General features: G+C 42.0%; 1 protein-coding gene across 1 annotated transcript in view; it reads right to left on the bottom strand.

Moving 5' to 3' along the window:
• The window catches only part of TPH2 (tryptophan hydroxylase 2), a 110496-nt gene that overhangs the window by 8450 nt on the left and 82387 nt on the right, over positions 1-19659 (bottom strand). The window contains exon 9 of the mRNA XM_036930817.2: positions 4966-5061. Within this exon, the coding sequence (XP_036786712.1) occupies positions 4966-5061 (96 nt within the window). The remainder of the gene's footprint in view (positions 1-4965; positions 5062-19659) is intronic.

The following is a 19659-nucleotide window of genomic DNA, read 5'->3' as shown; positions in this document are numbered from 1 at the left end:
AGAAAAACAGATCCTACCATTTGCAACAACATGGATGGAGCTAGAGGGTATTATGCTCAGTGAAATAAGCCAGGCGGAGAAAGACAAGTACCAAATGATTTCACTCATACGTGGAGTGTAAGAACAAAGAAAAACTGAAGGAACAAAACAGCAGCAGAATCACAGAACCCAAGAATGGACTAACAGTTACCAAAGGGAAAGGGACTGGGGAGGATGGGAGGGAAGGGAGGGATAAGGGTGGGAAAAAAGAAAGGGGGCATTATGATTAGCATATATAGTGTGGGGGTGGGCACGGGGAGGGCTGTGCAACACAGAGAAGACAAGTAGTGATTTTACAGCATCTTACTACGTTGATGGACAGTGGCTGTGAAGGGGTATGTGAGGGGGACTTGATGAAGGGGGGAGCCTAGTAAACATAATGTCCTTCATGTAATTGTAGATTAATGATACCAAAATAAAATAAAATAAAATAAATATTAATTATACCTATAAGCCAGGGTTGGGGTAAGAATTAAACAGGGTAATACATACAAAGTGCCTGGCACATGCAAAGTGCTCAGGATATTTGGGTATATCACTGCTTTTTCAGTCTTGAGATGATGCTTGGTATACATACGCACCCAGCCATGCCTGCCACCACTGCCCTAGCTGCGAGGCTTCCCTGTTTTAGACTGCAGCATGGCCTGTCCTGAGTTTGTCAATTCAAAATCTTCCTTCCTCCCAGCCACCTGCCTCTGCAATGACACAAGTTATTATCTCAACTATTCTAGATGTAAACCCTGTGATCCTCACCCTCTATATTAGGACTGGTTAAAGTTGGGAAAAAACTCAAGTGTGAATTTTAGGTAGTTTGGGCCCTGGATTCTGAATAAGAATTTGCAAACCGTCCTAAACTTACACTACAATCATCTTTCCCCACATCCAAACAACAAATATATACATTTGTACATGTGTATATGTATGCATGTATATAATATTTTTTGAACCTCCCTCAAATGTTCTTCTGGCTAATCAAGCACAACATGGCATTGATAAGCCTATTGTCAAACTGGATGACTGTGGCATTACACTTTTTCTTTTTAGTCAGTGATGTTGGAAGTTTCACCCATTTGAGTAAGAGGCAGGGGACAAGAGACAACTTCCCTCTTCAAGCATCTCTCTGTAAAACCTGTGCTCCAGGGTTTGCTGTCATTACAAAGTGCTAGCTTCAGGACAGGGGAGGGGAGCAGGGAGAGAGGTCTGCGCCGTCTCAGCGAGGTAAAAGTGAGGGCTCAGAAGCAGAGCTCTCACTCCAGTCACACCCCTGACAAGCCCAATGACCTCAGAGAACCCACGTGTGCCTCGAACCCCTTCTCAACAGCTTGGCAGTAGTTCTGCCCACCTCACAGATGTGCTGCAAGGGGGAGGTAAGTACAAATGATTGCAATAAATACAACCCCATGCAGGGAATGCTGAGCAATGGCTATAAAGAAGCAGTGCAATACATTCACCATTCACCATGCAAGGATACCCTAACACTAACACCCCCACAAAAAAATCATTAACATTTTGTAAACCATCAGCTTTGTCAAAACCTGAAAAGCAGAACAGATGTATTTATATGTAATATTCCAGCAACTGCTCTGGGGTAGGTGCTAAGGCCTTTTACAAAAAAAAATCTGCCCTCTGCCCTTAAAGAAATAAAAAATTAGACTTTGTGCTTATTCATGAGAAAGGAGAAGTCCCCTTCTGTTTTTGAGATGGACCACCTTTTTAAGATAAGACTTGGCCAATTCATGGATTAGAAATCATCTCCTTACCATCTAATGTGAACAAACTTCACTGCTCCCCTTCAAGAACTGGATTCAACAAAGAACCATATCAACCACTTTCTGAAAACATCCCTACTAGTCTCCAGGGTCCTTGAAATCTTAGACCTTCTATTTTGGGTTTGTTAAATAAAATGAATGAATGAATGAGTCAATACTGCATTTTAAAATAAGACACTTCTATCGTTAGGGTCAACTCTGGGATGGAGAGAAAGAGCGTGGAAGGGAAGACATACAAGACTGGGGGTGAATGGTAATTAATCATCCTATTTTCAACCTTCTTTTAAGGTCAATTTTCTGGATGATTTAGCTCATTATTAACTGCACAGTGATGAAAATATGACAAAGCCCTACCCAAACACACCTTTGGAATTCCTATAAGTACATCCCAGAACAAATCATTGGAAGAGGGAGAACAATCACTGTTGAGGATAAGAAAATAAAAGGTCTTGATGATTATGAGATTTGTGCTAGCTTTTACAAGCTTTGCCATATTTATTGTGTTTCTGTCTGCAAAGATAAAAACAAACATTGTCAAAAAAAAGAAGGAAAATGACAATTATCCTCCAAACTGTAGCTACATTGCCAGGAAGTACCTGGCCAGCTCTGCAACATCTACACCCAGGAAAATTTAGCCTCTAGAAAGTACACATTTTAGAACATGCTCTGTTCAAGGAGAGAAGGTAAATTGGGGATATTTTGAAAGTTATAAAAAGTACACCAAAACCTCCAATTTAGCTGGTACCTACATTAGGGCTGCCTTTGGAACAGCAAAAAATATTTTACTGCAGAAGGGTAACTGCATGTCAAATGGTAAGCATGTTTTACACAGGAGTTATTATAATGCTATTAATGAAGTTATCCCTACCTAGGTTCAGAAATATCATTTGTCCATTCAAATACCAGTTAGGCAGAAGTGTGCAGACCGCTGGGAGTGGGCTCTGGGTGCTTGCACAGGGGGAGGCTGGATGGGGGCGGGGAGCGGGTGGCAGAAAACATCTCGTGTTATGCATTCTCTGTGAAACATCAGGAGGTATTTCTTATGGAAAGAATTTCTGAATTGTGAAAACAATCCAAAGTAGCAATCATAGGGATGTTGGAGTGTTGAAATTTGAGAACGGAAGAATGCTGATGAGCAGAGGTGATGGACCAGAGCCATGCCCTTCCATGTACATATTTCTGGCTGATTTCCATTTCCAGACAATTCTGTCCGCACCAACAGGAACAAAAACAACAGATTCACCCCAATGCTGCCTACACATGCCTCATTAACCAGACCAGAGGACCTTTCCAAGGTTGGGTCAGTGAGAGAGATTTGTTTCTTTTGTTCCTGGTGTAATTTATAAGCCCTCTGAGGAGAATGTAAATAGATGCAGCTCAGGAGCTACATCGTTTTCTAACTAATTCTTTTGGCTGGGAAATCAAGAAGCAACTCCATAGACCGCAGGGGCCTAACAGGAATCTGACGTCATGTCATTACTGTGGGCTTTGGCCACTAAACTGAAATTAATGCCAAATGGAATTTTTGTTATTGAGAATTTAGTTTAAAAAAAAAAATTACCTCAGGCTTTTGTTATGTTACATGTTAATCGTGTACTCCAGCCAGGCTGAGCCTCAGGCCACTCCCTATGCAGACGGGGATTTGACAAGAGCATACTCACCATGGTCTGCTGACGGATCCGTGCCTCTCACCCTCTCCTTATTACCCTTTCCATGCCTCAAGAATCAGCTTGGGCAGCCCAGCCTTCCTCAGGAAGCCTTCCAAGGCCTAACGTGGGCCAGACACACTTGTCATACTGTTATCTGATCAGCAGTTTATCTCTTGCACTAGAATGTAAACTCTGACAACAGGGATCCCAGGCAGCAGCTAAGAGCTGCCTGGACTAGGGTCCAGCTCCACTTACTAGCCGTGTGCCCTCGGGCAAGTTCCTTTATGTCTTTATGCCTCAGTTTTCACTTCTGTGACAATACTATTGCTTATTTAACTGGGTTGTTACAAGAATTAAGAGGGTTAATATGTCTAAAACACCTGAAATACTGAGGTCTATGTAAGTGTGCATTGAGGTAATTGTTATTTTCTTGTTATTCTTATTGTTCACCATTATTATTTATCCTGTATCCCTGGTAACTGGAAGAATACATGGCACATAGTAGGCACCCAACCGAATGTTTGAGGAAGGGAGGAAGGAAGGGTGTCATAAAGTGAATGAACTCAATAAAACTACAGTTAAATTGCATCTTTCAAGAATACAATCAACCCAAAAGTTCCAATGATCATGTATTTCCCAATTACATTATACAGGATAATCATTACTCAAAATGAAAACTCTAGAATAGTCCATACTCCTGATCTTAGTCTGAATAATCAAAGGAAGATTAAATTATTTTCAGTACAAGACATAAATAGCCAACCACATAATAACAAACAGTATGGCAAATGTGCCTGGTGCATATTGGGCCAGTATTATTTTCAGTACCATTTCCAGGTTATGTATCACATTGCATTCTAAAATCTTCAAAACGTGCTGTCCCCCAGTGGTATCCATAGCAATTCTTAAGAAACCAAAATACTTAAATTATTAGATGCTCCAAACCCCAACATCTCTGAATAAATTATCATTTCACTATATTTTAAGGCCAAAAAAAATCACTACAGGAATTAGATACTTCTCTGATCATATGTTTGTTTAGTTTTTTGTTTTAGTACATGTTAATTTTGAAGTTGCTAAACTAATCTCATATTCCCCTTTGAGAAGTTGAGGGGTCCATGGGAGCTGTGTGGGTGACAGGGATGGAGTAGCCAAGCCACCCTCATGTGGAGATTCCAATCAGCAGGACCACTGCCAGCTCATTGCCCCCCTTTGAGCACTAAATTTAGGCTAGTCATTTGTTAGCCAGCATGCAAGCATATGTATATCATTCCTGTTGAGTTCTGCACACGGCTGCTCTTCCATCTGTGTCACATCACTAACCCAGAAAGGCATGACCCATTTTCAAAAGTGCAAAAAGTTAGGTCAGCACCCACATCTGGGGTGCCAGGTCTTCTGTATTAAATATTTATGGGGCATCTGAGTAGAAATGCTCAAACAAATCAATACGTTCCATGACCTTGAGCCAGTTTGCTTGGGGAGGATATTTCCCATTCACAGATTCATACCTTTAATTCTCCAATGGAGGAAAGTAGTCCTGCTCCATAGGCCCGCAGCTGCCCTTCTTGTTTGCAGAGGCCAAACTCAATTGTGAAGAAATAGCACTGGGGAGAAAAACAACACGGACGCACATCCAGTGAACAGGTCAACACTGTGCTGCAGAATGAAACGGCACCCCAAGTAAAATGGTGCACTGTACATCATCTCTCCAACACTGTCCATTTCAGTACATTTGAGTCAAAAACATTTATTAAAATCTATTCTCTTGCTTAATGATCCCTCCCTATGTTAAAGATATGGAAAAAGCAGTAACTACTAAGAGTCTAAGCTTACTGGATTCAGAAACCCATGAGTGAGATCCTATCCTCCTGCAATAACTTTAAAAATAAAAAAACACAGATTTAGAAATGAATATGTCACAATGAAAACACCATAAGAATATGCTACTATATTTACTAAGCTGAATTTCAGTGACCTAAGTTCATGCAAATATAGGAAAATAACTTGGAATCCAGCAATCCCAAACAGATTTTTGCCGTTTGTTTATTCATTCAACAGACACATGTTGAGTACCTACTAGCTGCTAATGCATGGTAAAAAATTGCAGTAAGGGAACAAAAGAGAAACCAAGAAAGCAGGTGCATGCCTACCAAATTACTAAAACCACAATTTTAGTATGATTTTTTTAGTGAGATCTTATATGTACAGCTATGTGTGTATGTAAGTACATATAGTAAGAACCATTTCATTGACCTGCATTTTACCAGCATCAACTTCTACAAGCTTTCCCAAGATATTAAAATCTACAACTGTGTCTATTGAGTTTAGAAAATCAACATAGACAGACAGAAATCTCTGTACAAGCAAAAAACTCACTATGTTCTTGAGAGGGGTTGAAATCACACTATTTTTGCTGTGAGACAAAAGTGAGAGGCTGACAATAAGCAATAAAAATTGCATCAAATTAACACTGTTCTGTTTTAGTGATGATGGAGCACTGAAGAGGTTGAGAAAGACAAAAATTTAAACACCCCTGGAAAGGGGCAGAAAATACTCATTATGTCTAGCCCTTGGCATTTGCTCTATTTTTACTTGGAGGGTAAGATGTCCCTTGGTTCAGGAGGGCCTATATTTTTCAATGTGAAGATGATCTCTGAAGTCAGGTCAGCCAGTGCTCTGCAGGTCTGGGCTGGCCTCGAAGGACTGGTCATTCTAGGCCATGCAGCTGAACCTCCTGGGGCAAGACTTCCTTTCCGATTCACCTCCCAAAGAGCCTCCAATTGCAGTTCTTCCCACCCAGTCCCCACTCACAGCACCCACCAGCTCACCTCCTGACTCTGCTGTGTTTTCTGTTCCATCACACTGCTTTCTGACATGGTCTATCATTTCTTTATATATGATCAATATCATCATCCATCACTCGTCTCCCCACTCTAGACCACAAACTCCAAGAGAGCAGGGCTCTGCAGGGTCATCAAGAACAGGGCTTCCCAACCTCAGCACTACATGCTTTACTGGGGGCCATCGTCTAAGTGGGATGCTGAGCAGGGCCTGGCCTCTGGCTCTGGATGCCAGTAGCACCGCCATCCCAGCTCTGACAACCAACAATGTCCCTAGACATTGAAAAGTGCTCCCAGGGGAGCAACGCCACTCTTGGTTGAGAACCAATCATACAGAACAGTGCCTGACACATAGTAAGAGCTCAGTAAATATTTGGAGAATAAATAGTGAATGAAAGAATAATCTTGAAGGGAAGCCTGTTGTGTGGCAGCTTGGCCTGGAAGAAAGAAACACATGAGAAGACTCGAGTTCTGCTTCCAACGAGCTACATGACCATAGCCTCTCGGGCTCGTAATTTCCTGCCTGTGACACCCTCTCAGCCATTCACTTCCTCCTCAAACCCTCCTTGAGCACCTGCTGTATGCCAGAATCATGGAGGGGCTTGAGCTGCTCAGGCTACACAAGGGACAAGGCTACAAAGTCCGCAGACCCCTGCACATATGCTATAGGATGAGACAGGCAATAACGGGAACAATGACAAAAACCTATATACAGGATAATTCCAGGCAGAATATGCTGTATAAATAATCAAGCCATGCACTGGGTCAGATGCTAAGCAGAAGACATGGCTATTTCAGATGCAGTGGTCTGGGAAGGCCTCTCTGAGGGAGTGGTATTTAAGCTGCATCCTGCTTGGAAAGTAGCTTCTCATGCCAAGAACTAGGGGAAAAGGTGTTTCCAGCAGAGGAAAGAGCAAGTGCAAAGGCAGGAACAGATTTGTATTTCCAGGGGCAATGGGGAGCCATTGGAGGGTCTGAGGCAGGAGAGAGACATGCTCTAACCTGGTTTTCAAAAGTTCATGCTGGTGCTGGGTAAAGAAGTGATTGGGGCTGGAGGCAGGTGGAGGGTGCTGAGGGGCCAGATGGAGGCAGAGAAGCCAGTCAGAAAGTTGAAAGTCAGCCAAGAGGCAAGGGAGGTGAGACACTTGGGGGTCGTCAGGGATTGGGAGAAGTCAGTACCACAGAGGTCTCATGAGAAGAACCAAAATAAGACATGTGAAAATGTATTGAAAAGTTAAAATTCAGCCCTCAAGTCTGTCCTCCAAAAATTTTGGACAATTTGGGGCAAAATGAAGAAAAGTGATCATACATAGTCACAGAAAAGAGTCGTGGAAACTCAGCCTTCCATTTTCCAAAAGGAAAAATCAAGTTTAAGGCAATAAAGTGAGTTCCCCAGGACCAGTTTAGATGGTGACATTTAAGAGATCTAGAGCTCAGTATCTTAAACAGCTTAACATCTGTTACATTTTAAAGTTTCTATGTAAGATTGACAGATGCATGATTTTCCCTTACAACCAAAAAATGGAGAAATAAGTGTAAAACAGAGGAAAACTAGACTCTCATTCATTCTTCTTAGTGTGTCTTTGGCTCATTTCCCAAACTTATATTGCATTATAGCACATGATGTGAAATTCTTGGAGCCTTATCATTGAATACAGTGAAGTTTGTGAAAAAATGTGCCGTTGTGTTTTAAAGCCTCCAAAATATGCATATGGAGCCAGCTACAGGCACATTTAGGTCAGCCTTTAAGAGTATTTTTAATTTTCCTTATGCTACATCAACACATACATAATACTTGATCATGGTTACAATGTAAAATCAAAACAGGCTGAAAGAGCCCCTGAGAAAATTTGTGTGCCACACACACATGGTCGTATAGATTTGACATCCCATTCTGCCTTAAGGCAGGAATTAAAAGGTCCATATCAACTCAGCTGAAGATTCAAAGCCAAATCCATCAGGGTATCTTTGGTCCATGTGTTTCTAGATCAGAGCAAGATCAAAGCAAAGAGCCACTGTGCATCTTTCTTCCCACCACCCAGAACACTCTGGCCCCATACCTTGTCTGGAATCCTTCCAGGAACTCTCACCTTACACAGCTCCATCTGCTCATTCCCCATCTACTTTTCCCTTCGCTTTCTGCTGCCTTTGACCAATGAAGGCGCCTAGATGCTTCCACAACTCATCTCCCCAGAGAACTAGACCTTTTGCTTTGAGACAGCTTTCCATTTGCAGCTCCATGTGTGGCTAACAGATAATGAGAAACGGTAAATGCGTCTGAACCTCAGGTGTTAGCAAAATTTGAATGGTGGACTTTCTCAGGATAATTTTTTCTCTTTCTGTTTTCAATATCTGTGGAGACCTCAGAATGCAGAACTCCCTGGCATGGCCATTAATGGAGAGGAAGGGACAACTGCACATTTCTTCTGTCTGGTTCTAAATGCAGAGCCTGCTTAGTGCTGGAATGGATGACCCCTTGAAGACCTCTCAGAATCCAAGGATAACTAATTGCTTCTGTAATTTTAAGAAAATATCATTTGTTTTCCCCAGAGCACTCTCCAGATGTGAATCTATAATATATTCCCTAGAGATTGACTAAATAAATATCCCACCTATTATCAAAACACAAAGCAAAAATAATAACAAAAAACACTGACCCTTATGAGAAGACCTGTAAAAGAAAATTGTAGATTTTTGGCCAGTAACATATTTTAAACAAAAACAAATAATAAAACCTAACACATCCCAAACTGAAAGGTACCCTTCATCAGGACCGACATTCATGAATTCCAAATTTTACATACTACTAATTATGTCATTATTTATAAATGTTTTATTTGAATATAATTACATGGCATGATTAACTGAAAACCAAAACAGGAATGATAGATCAGAAGAAGAGCAGAGTTATTTTGCATACACACAATCGTTAAGCAGAAGAAAAGTCTGAGTGACAACCTAAAATTCAAACCCTGCCCTGGAAAGTAGCCACAGGATGTGCTACGGGGAGTGAGCAAAGGGAAAGGCAATAGGTCGCCCAATGCTGCCATCTTCAGATCACTGCTGGTAGTGCACCATTCTTGCCACAGTTCCCACCGAGCCGGATGGGCTGCAGGAAAGCTCGAGGGCGCAGGATCTTGAGACCCTGAACACACCAACAGGCACACACTCGTCCCACGTGGTGATTTACAGAAGCCCACGACGCCCCATCCTTCGTATGCTTGGGGTTAGGTACCTGAAGCTCTTGCTAAGGCACCTACCCCAATTAAGGAGATATATGACTTTTTCAAACTACTCTTCATGGAAAAGAAATTTATTATTCCAATTTCCCTCTTAAGGGGTCCTTTTACCTCCCACTCCCGGCATCTCTTGAAATAATTACATAACCTCTTCCTGAGAGTCACTCTATGTTCCTTCTGGGAGGAAGCCCCTGCGTGCTCCTTTCACTTTCTCCAGGAAACTGGCTTACACACATCATTTTCAAAATGCCTGAGTGAGTGATATATTTTTCCTACCACCTTTACTAAAAACTTGTGCTGGTAGTATATATTTTTAAATAATCACATACATCATTCCACACCTAGAATTCCACTGTCCCCATAGCCAGGACAGAGGCAGAGAGCAAGAAGCTAGCAAAGGGAGTTTGAAAAAGCCCTAGCCAAGATGTGCTGAACACAACAAAAAGTGAGGTAATAAATTTGATTTCCTTTACATATAAAAGAATCCCTCAGGCCCTCACTCAAGTCCTATTTATCCTTATCTTGTATATAGTTCAAGTTCACATATGCAGCTTCCAAGCCCATCCCCTCACATAAGAAGGGAACAAGAAAACTATACAAAAAAACAGAACCAACAACTCAAAAAGCACAGAAACACACATATGGCATTTGAGTACACAACCCTAAACACTTGAAATTATTATGAAACAACAGAACTCAACAATGATACTAAAACATCAAGATAATAGGGAAACTGAGCCACAGGACTTCCCAGTGTAATAATGTACTCTCATATATGTTAGCTTACTACAAACTTGTTATCTTACTACTAACTGGAGATAGAGCAGTTAATACTATTTCCATTTTATAAATGAGAAACTGAGACTCAATGCTCAAGTGACTTGCCCACATTCCACAATGGCTGGCAGAGCTGGGAATCAAGCTCCAATTTCCTAACTTCAAATCCAGCATGCTTTCCTCATCAAAAAGTGCGCTGATGGATACAGGGCCACTATCAGCCATTCCCACGGGCACCGCGGGCCCTATTGCTGATCCTGAAAGACTCCAGACTGGGTATCAATAGCTACATACCCCACACACACCTCCCCATCCTTCCACTGTTTCATAAGCTAGCAAATAAATGCTCAATGCCTGTAAAGCTGGGACCTCCAGAACCCTGCTCCCAGACTAGTGTACCAAGCACTTGTTCTCTTTGGTGTTGTATCATAACAAAAGAATAAATCCCAGAAAGAAAGAATGTCACCCAAAGATGTTCTAACATGAGCAGACTGCACCCCTGATAGGCGCCGACAGGAATATATAAAAGGGCCTCTGGCTCATAGCCTTGCTTTCAGTCTTCTCAAGCATCTTTCCATCATAGTTTAAACCACTAGCATGTCAAAATGCACACTTGAAAATTTGTTGAAAAGATGGAGATCATTCTAGGTCCCACCCAACCCTCTGCCCCTCATCCTCAGCTTCTAGAATTTGAATTTTAGCTACAGTTCAATTTACAAACAGCAAGTAACTTCTCACCCTCTGCCAAAATTCTCTTAACCTTGATTAAATTGCAAATGATAATAGGATTGGAACAGGAATGAGGTTTGATAGCTAAAAGCAGGAAGCTTTGGGACAGAAATATTAAAGCAATACACATCAATTTTGGGAAATAAAGTAAAAATGGAGACTGAGTTGCTTAAGCTGTGGAGGTCTCCCTGCTCCCCAAATGCCCCCCTAGCCACCCACTCAAATGTCCTAAGAAAACTTTCCACCAGACATCGATTGTTGTTTTTTGACCATTTACACTGCAAACACTGCCAAGAGCCACACAGAAAGCCGAATCATTCTAGGATTCAGTGACTACCTGATGCTCTGTTTGCAGAGCACAGACTGCTGATGGAGAAAGTTCAGGGACTGGGTTTCCTGAGATAGCAGAAAGGGGGATTTAGCATGCTTCATTAGTTTGCCCTGGGATAGTCCTGTGGAAAATAGAGTGTAAGAAAGGCTAGAAACTTGGAGCTGGCAGATACTGGTCTTTGCTGTCCTGGGGCAACAGCTGCTCTGTTAACCACAGGCTACTCAAACCATGTCTCAAAGCCTCCCCTAGCCCACGGAAGCTGCAGCTCCCACGCCCCCAGATTTGGGGGCCAGCCACTGTACAGATTCCAAGTACCGCTGTGGAACACCTTCTGGGATTGTAGCTACACTGAGATTTGTAGACTCATATTTTATCATGAGCCTCCTAATGATAATTGCCATAGCTCTCAGCAAGTCACACTTAATCAAAATACATTTTTTAAATTTATATTTATTAAATTCTATCATGCCAAACTCCAGTTGAGATTACAAAAGTAGCTAAAGAGATGGTCTCCATGTACAAGAAATGTGCAATATGGATGAAGAAACAAGATTAGCATAAAAAAATACTAATAGCCTCTGCTGCTGTTATCCTACCACAAACTTCTCACTCTGTCTTGAAATTGAAGTGTGCTTATCTGCCCAAGAACACAAAAAACATGAAACTTGTGTTGGACTTTGAAGAATACATGGGATCTTAGAAGGGTTTCGGGAAGACGGGAAGTTACGGGAAAGAATAATGTCAAGGATTTGAAGGAGGCAGGTGATTTAGGGAAGCCAAAATGAGCAAGTAGGGATGTAGAGAGAAGTTAGATTATGGAACATTCTAGACCACAGGCTCCACTCAACTGGGGAAACACAGCCTCTTTAGCCGCTGGTTCTCCTCAAACCGAGGCAGACAAAAGCAAGTAGAGAAAAAGAGGAGGGTTGGGGGTCGAGTAACGTCTTGTCAGCTACAAAACAGTGACACTGACTTGTGGAAACAGCATATATTGTCAGGTTAAGAACAGCCATCAAATGAATTAAAATGTAGAAACCTAAGCTCTGAGGAAACATTATGGCAAACCTTGTGGAAAATTGACCATCAAATATAAGAGGAACATCCATAGGAAAAAAAAAGTGTCAGCAGAAAACAAGTTTTATTGAAGAATACATTGACATAGGCGATCTGCTTGAGTCTGGATTTTTCTGTTTCTTAACTACTGTTTCCTGTGTCTTTCTGCTTGCTCTCAAGAATAGATGATTTTGCTTAAATGCCCTCTAGCCATTTCAGCTTTACTGTCCCTTTTTCAGCTTCTCTGAGAGTATTTTCAACTTCAAAGAAAGCCACCTGACTTATTATCATTAATATTTTCTAGTTTGTAGACCAAGCTTTATTGGTATTTGTTTTTTAAAAAAAGAAGAAGAAAAAACATCCCCAATCCTCTTCCTCCCACCCACGGACTAACAGGAGTGACAAGCTTTCACTTCACATCAGCGCCACCCAAAAAAGTTGGTTCACTCTTAAACCCTGACAAAATCCATTGTGAAACACTCCATCTCCTGGGCTCAATGTCAGGTCACAATGTGGTGGCCCAATTGCAAACCTTCACTGTCCCCACTGCCCTTGGGTAAAGGTCCATACTTCCTCACATGGCAGAAAGGACCCTCCATGACCTCACCCCTGCCTCCTCGCACCTCACCTCCCAACCCCCTACCTCCTTACCGCCCAGCCTTCTGAGAACTATGCTGTTGTGCAGACTGACCGTGTTCTCTTCAGCTTCCCCACCCCCCAGGCCACTGCACACCACTCTCCCTCTGCCTGGAACGCTCTTTGCCATCATTCAGTCTCTTTGCCTAACACCTGCCCATCTGCCAGGTTAGGGGATTCTCTTCTCACTCCCAGTGCACCATTTATGCCAGTTTTCTTGCCTGTCCCCTCCACTAGATTCTGAGCTCCCTAAAATTAGGACAGGGTCTGACTTGTTTTCTGTTCTTATTGTTTAAAGTCTAATGTCAAGCACACGGCCTGAAATGTAGCAGGTGCTCAGGAGTCAGGAAATGGTTAAGCAAGAAGAGTTTCCCCCCCCAAAACTACTAGAATAACTGAATTCAGCAAAGTTGAAGGATAAAAAATTAATACACAGAAATCTGTTGCATTCCTATATGCTAACAATGAACTAGCAGAAAGAGATTATCAGGAAAACAATTCCATTTACAATTAGAGCAAAAAGAATAAAATACCTACAAATAAACCTAACCAAGGAGGTGAAAGATCTATACCCTGTAAACTACAAGACACTCATGAGAGAAATTAAAGAAGATGCCAATAAATAGAAATACATCCCATGCTCATGGATAAGAAGAATTAATATTAGCAAAATGACCATCCTGCCTACAACAATCTACAGATTCAATGCAATCCCTACCAATATACCAATGGCATTCTTCAATGAACTAGAATAAATAGTTCTAAACTTCATATGGAACTACAAAACACCCCGAATAGCCAAAGCAATCCTGAGAAGGAAGAACAAAGCTGGGGGTATTATGTTCCTGGACTTCAAGCTCTACTACAAAGCCACAGTAATCAAGACAATTTGGTACTTGCACAAGAACAGACCCATAGATCAATGGAACAGAATAGAGATCCCAGATAGAAACCCAAGCATATATGGTCAATTAATACACAATAAAGGAGCCATGGTTATACAATGGGGAAATGACAGCATCTTCAACAACTGGTGTTGCTAACTGGACAGCTACATGTAAGAGAATGAAACTGGATTATTGCCTTACTCCATACACAAAAGTAAACTCAAAATGAATCAAAGACCTAAATGTAAGTCATGAAACCATGAAACTTTTAGAAGAAAACATAGGCAAAAATCTCTTGAATATAAACATGAGTAGCTTTTTCCTGAACACCTATCCTCAGGCAAGGGGAACAAAAGCAAAAAGGAACAAATGGAACTACTTCAAGCTAAAAGCTTCTGTACAGCAAAGGACACCATCAGTAGAACAAAAAGGCATCCTTAAGATAAGGAACAACAAATGCTGGTGAGGAGGTAGAGAAAGGGGAACCCTCCTACACTGTTGGTGGGAATATAAATAATTCAACCATTGTGGAAAGCAATATGGAGGTCCCTCAAAAAACTAAAAAGAGACATACCATTTGACCCAGGAATTCCACTCCTAGGAATTTACCCTAAGCATGCAGGAGCCCAGTTTGAAAAAGACATATGCACCCCTATGTTTATCACAGCACTATTTACAATAGCCAAGAAATGGAAGCAACCTAAGTGTCCATCAGTAGATGAACAGATAAAGAAGATGTGGTACATATACACGATGGAATATTATTCAGCCATAAGAAGAAAACAAATCCTACCATTTGCAGCAACATGGATGGTACTAGAGGGTATTATGCTCAGTGAAATAAGCCAGGCAGAGAAAGACGAGTATCAAATGATTTCACTCATCTGTGGAGCATAAGAACAAAGCAAAAACTGAAGAAACAAAACAGCAGCAGACTCACAAAACCCAAGAAGGGACTAGCAGTTACCAAAGGGAAATGGGGTAGGGAGGGCAGTGGGGAGGGAGGGAGAAGGGGATTAAAGGGTGTTACAATTAGTACACATAATGTAGGGGGGAAACGGGGAAGGCAGTATAGCACAGAGAAGACAAGTAGTGACTCTACAGCATCTTACTATCTTAATGGACAGTGACTGCAACGGGGTATGAGAGAAGGATGTAATAATATGGGTGAATGTAATAACCACAATGTTGCTCAAGTGAAACTTATATAAGATTGTATATCAATGATACCTTAATAAAAGAAAAAAAAAAAGAGAAGAGTTTCCCAGCAGACCAAGCCACAGGGTCAGTGCCAATCTTTCAAATCAGTAGTTCCTGCTCTCAGCAAATTTTCCAATATTACAGACTTTTGAAAAGATGAAAAAACCCTCTACTATAGCCTTCAAATCAGTTTTCACCATAGCTTCAGAAATTGATCTGTCCCTTGACCTCTCTCTATTCCCTCCTTCAACAACAGCCAGTGGCCCTCCAGGCCAGTGAGGAAGGGAGAAGCCAGTCTCCCTGCAGGCCTTTAGGGGCGAGGGTGAAGGCTGACTGGCAGGGGTCCCCTGCGGAAGCTCATCAGTCTTGTGGCTAAGTGGCTTCTGGCCTCCTTTATTACAAGCAGCAACTCTGAAAACCCACTGATTCTGACATCTGGATCCTCATCCGAAAATGTCAGAGGGAAAATTTCTCACTTTGCCGTTTTGGAAGGTAGTAGCCAAGTGGAGACCAGCCAGAGAAAATGCAAACTGTGCTCAGTCAGGGAAGGGAGGAGTCTGGTTTTGAGAGATCCCAACCCAACGCGTGTCCCAGCCCAGACTCCTCAGAATTAGCAGCTACAAGAGTTGCTATCAGCATTACTGACCAGACCTTCATTTAGCAGATGATAACACACAGGATCAGACAGAGTATATTTTCTACTGGAGATGAACCTGAAAGATGACCATCCATCCAATTCTGTTTTCCAAAAAATTCTGTGGCTCTTTAAAAAGGGTATTATGAATACAAATAGGCTTCTTTTTAAGGTCTTCTGGACCTGCAGGTATTTTGACTTGAACAAATCAAAAGCTGCTTTTATATTCAGCAGCATTACTCCTTGGACCCTAAGTGTAGTGCAGGCGCCTCAGTGCAAAATCTCCATAACAAGCAATTCACATAGTTTGGGTCTTCTCTGAAAGCAACTCCATCTTTTCCAAACACCCCTTTGCTGAACTTATCATATAACCAGCTACCTTGAAATGGCCGAACTTCACTCTGAGAACACACACACAAACACACACACGTACATTTTCATACCAGCATTTCATTTATATATGTGCTTTATCTACTTTGCACAGAAGACCTACTTAAGCAAATGCTATAGGTTTGGAAGTGCCCAAGAACTGACTTTTATAACCTAAGCAATTCTGAGCTCCTTGGAGGAGAAGAAAACTGATGAGCACATTCTCAGCCATTCATCCTTTGGCATGCCCTAAAATGTTCTGCATCAAATCACACATTCTCCCCAGTTGTGGTGATTTTAAAGGTCAGCTCTCAAATGCTAGCATGAAAAATGAGGTTTTTACTGACTCCCAAGTAAGCTGTGGATAGTCACCACTGCCTGTAGAGGGTCCTGTTATTTTTATCCCTGCATTACTAACAGCAACACCCTCCTAGATATTAGGGTGAAAGAGCTTGCACTTGCTCTCCTGTTTCTTTCCAGGCAAGACCACGAATCCTGGAGATAATTATATATCTAAAAATTGGCAAGAAAGGTATGTTTAGCATGGAGAGCCATTCTTGCCACTCCATTGCACGAAGCAGTCATCTATTTTAAGTTTTTATTAGTGAAGTAATGTTTCTTTCCTAGTCAGTAGCCATCAGCACTGCCATCATCATCTCTCACACTCAGGTTTGACACTAACCATCTGTGTGTGTAAATGGGGCTGAAAAGATTTACCTCTGAATTGGGGTCCCTGTCACAGTGAGGGTCTCTAGGTAATTGAACCTCTAGATAGCATTTCAGCTCAGCTGAGCTCCCCTATCTCTAATGATAACCACTGCCAAGTACTAAAATAGTGCTAAGTGCTCTGCATCACGTTCCCAACAGCCCCGAGAGGCAGGCACTGTGACAGTACTGTAACATACAATGGAATATGTTCGTTTTGAGCACATTGACTTTGGAATGAAAGAGCAAGGTTCAAGGGCAGGCTCTGCTATTTACTTAACCTTAGAAAAGTTATTTAGCCTTTCTGAGTCTAAGGTTCCTTGTCCATAAAATGGGGAAAATAAAATGAGTAACTAACATTTATTGAGTTCTTACTTGGCATGTGTGAGTCACCCATTTTACACCTGGGGAAACTGAGACTCAGGTTGAGTAACATGGGCAAGTCTAGGGGTGAGACAGCCGGACTGAAATCAGCTATGCCTGGCCCCCAGTGTCCAGTTCATTGGCACTAACCCACACTGCTCACCCTCCCTTCTCAGTGACTGAATGCTGCAGGCCCCTAGAGTTGATGCTTATGCCATGCTCTTGAGAATCAAGCTGGGTGTGTGCTGGAGGACATGGGGGCTGTCTAGCCTGCCTGCAGCCGCCGTTCCAGGGCTTGTGCTGGGGTGGGTGCCTGTATCTCCTGTGCAGCCCCCACATCAGCCAAGTAATGCCTCACAAACCTGCAGGAGCCAGGGCAGAGCGCTCACTAGGAACCAGCCATGAAAGGGAGCCGGGCACAAAATAGGTAAAGGGGATAAAGAGGTACAGATTTCCCATTATATAATAAATAGGTCATGGGGATAACACATACAGCATAAGGAATATAGGCAATAATATCGTAATAACTTTGTATGGGGACAGATGGTAACTACATTTACCACGGGGAACATCTTGTAATGTATGTTTGTCAGATCATTATGTTGTATGCCTGAAACCAATATAATGCTGTCTATCAACTAGACTTCAATTTTTCAAAATAAAAAGAATGAAGTAGGTCAGAAATTTTAAAAATTTAATAAATTTAAACTAAATTTAAACTAAAAATAATAAACTTTTAAAAAGGAAGCCAAAACTTGTGAGTCTTGCCTGTGGGAAACAGCACTGAAATTAGCCCAGCTCAGGAGAGCTGAGACTCGATAAATGAGGCCAAGGTTGGAAATAAAATACATGGTGTTCACATTAAGTCCTATTACAAAGCACAAAGCTAAATGCTATGTAGTATTGCTTTAAAACATAGCCATCTACTTACATTTGATATAAATGCATTACTTGATGGGCACAAAATAGATGTGGTAAAAAAATAGTGAGAATTCATGAGATTGTAAAGAATGAAATGACCTGAAATATTTCTGGTGTCGCATGACCAGCTGTGTTGCCAGACTTACTCTCTGGCTCTGGCTACCGAGAGAACTGGTATGTTCGCTGCTGCCTGAACACCAGTCCCTCCTCTCCCCCTCCCTCCCCCTAGTCAGCAGAGTTTCCTAATCAGCCAAGGGGACAGGCAGGTTACTGAGGATGGAATTTTGCTTCCCGAATTAGAATCATGTACCACATCTAATGGGACAGTGATTCGGCTGGCCAATTGTCTCCTCAGGTAAAGGCAGCCAGGCTGGTCTTATTAAGAGAAGCTGGGAATCTGGATGTTCGTGTGATAGCCTCTGAGGTCTAAATGCAGGCCACTTTTTATATTTAAGCAAGGTACAGGCAAAATATATAATTTTTTTCCACAGACATTAGTCAGAAGAGAGCTTGCTAATCTGTAATCACTTTAGAGGACAGCAGGACTTAAAGAGCCTGAATCCCACTTTTGTATAATGACTTGTCTCCAGGACATGGAGTGTATGTTCTCTGCTGCCTCACCTGGTCACACCTTGCCCAGACACCCTCAGCTCCTGAGAAGTCAGAAAATCTATGAGCTCAGTCTCCGCCATTGTTTTACGGTATGGAATCAGGCAAGTCATCTCACTTGTCTGAGCCTCCCTGTGGTCATCTATAAAATGGGGGTCCCTTTCCTCATCAAATTTTTAGTGAGCATCAGTTGTGTGAACAGCACCCTGTGGATGCAAGTAACTGTTAGGAGGTAATAACATGAGTCGGGCCTGTCTTGAAATGCCATCATAAGATGCAAACGCCAAATGCTAAATCAGTGTGAGAGCTGTGACTGAGGCGAGGGCCCCCGCTCTAACACGATAAGACCGTATCTCTCTCCATGGCGGACTCAACCCCCCATCCCAGGGCCCTGACTCTATGGAGAAATTGCCTTCAGGGCAGGTGATTAGAGGCTTAATTACAGGTCAACAGTTGCTGAAACCCAATCTAAGGAACTTCCCAATATGCAGACAGTCCACTGAGATGCAAAATTTCCTAAAGGATTAACATCTGTTCTATCAGTAAGCATATAACACAACAAGTAAAAAATGACCAACCTAACTGCTGAGAAAGTCTTCCTTCAAGGAAACCAACCACCTTTGACATCCATTCCTCTCCCTGCATCAGGCCTTCGTGCCCTCCCCTTCCCCTATCTTCGTACTTACTAAGTTGCATTTAAATCTCTGTTCCCCTCACTAGACTGTAACTCCCCAAGAAGCAGGACCATGTCTACCTGCTTCACAGTTGAATTCCAAGTGCCTGGCACACACTAGATGCTCAGCAAATATTTACTGAGTGAATAAATGAATGGGCATAATTGATTCTATCAGAGTTGTGGAAAGGATATTTAGTAGAGTAGGGATCCAGCAAGGTCGTGCTTTGCTACAA

Source organism: Manis pentadactyla, chromosome 10, assembly GCF_030020395.1.
Source record: "Manis pentadactyla isolate mManPen7 chromosome 10, mManPen7.hap1, whole genome shotgun sequence".
NCBI lineage: Eukaryota > Metazoa > Chordata > Mammalia > Pholidota > Manidae > Manis > Manis pentadactyla.
This window is presented reverse-complemented; position numbering and strand designations above follow the sequence as displayed.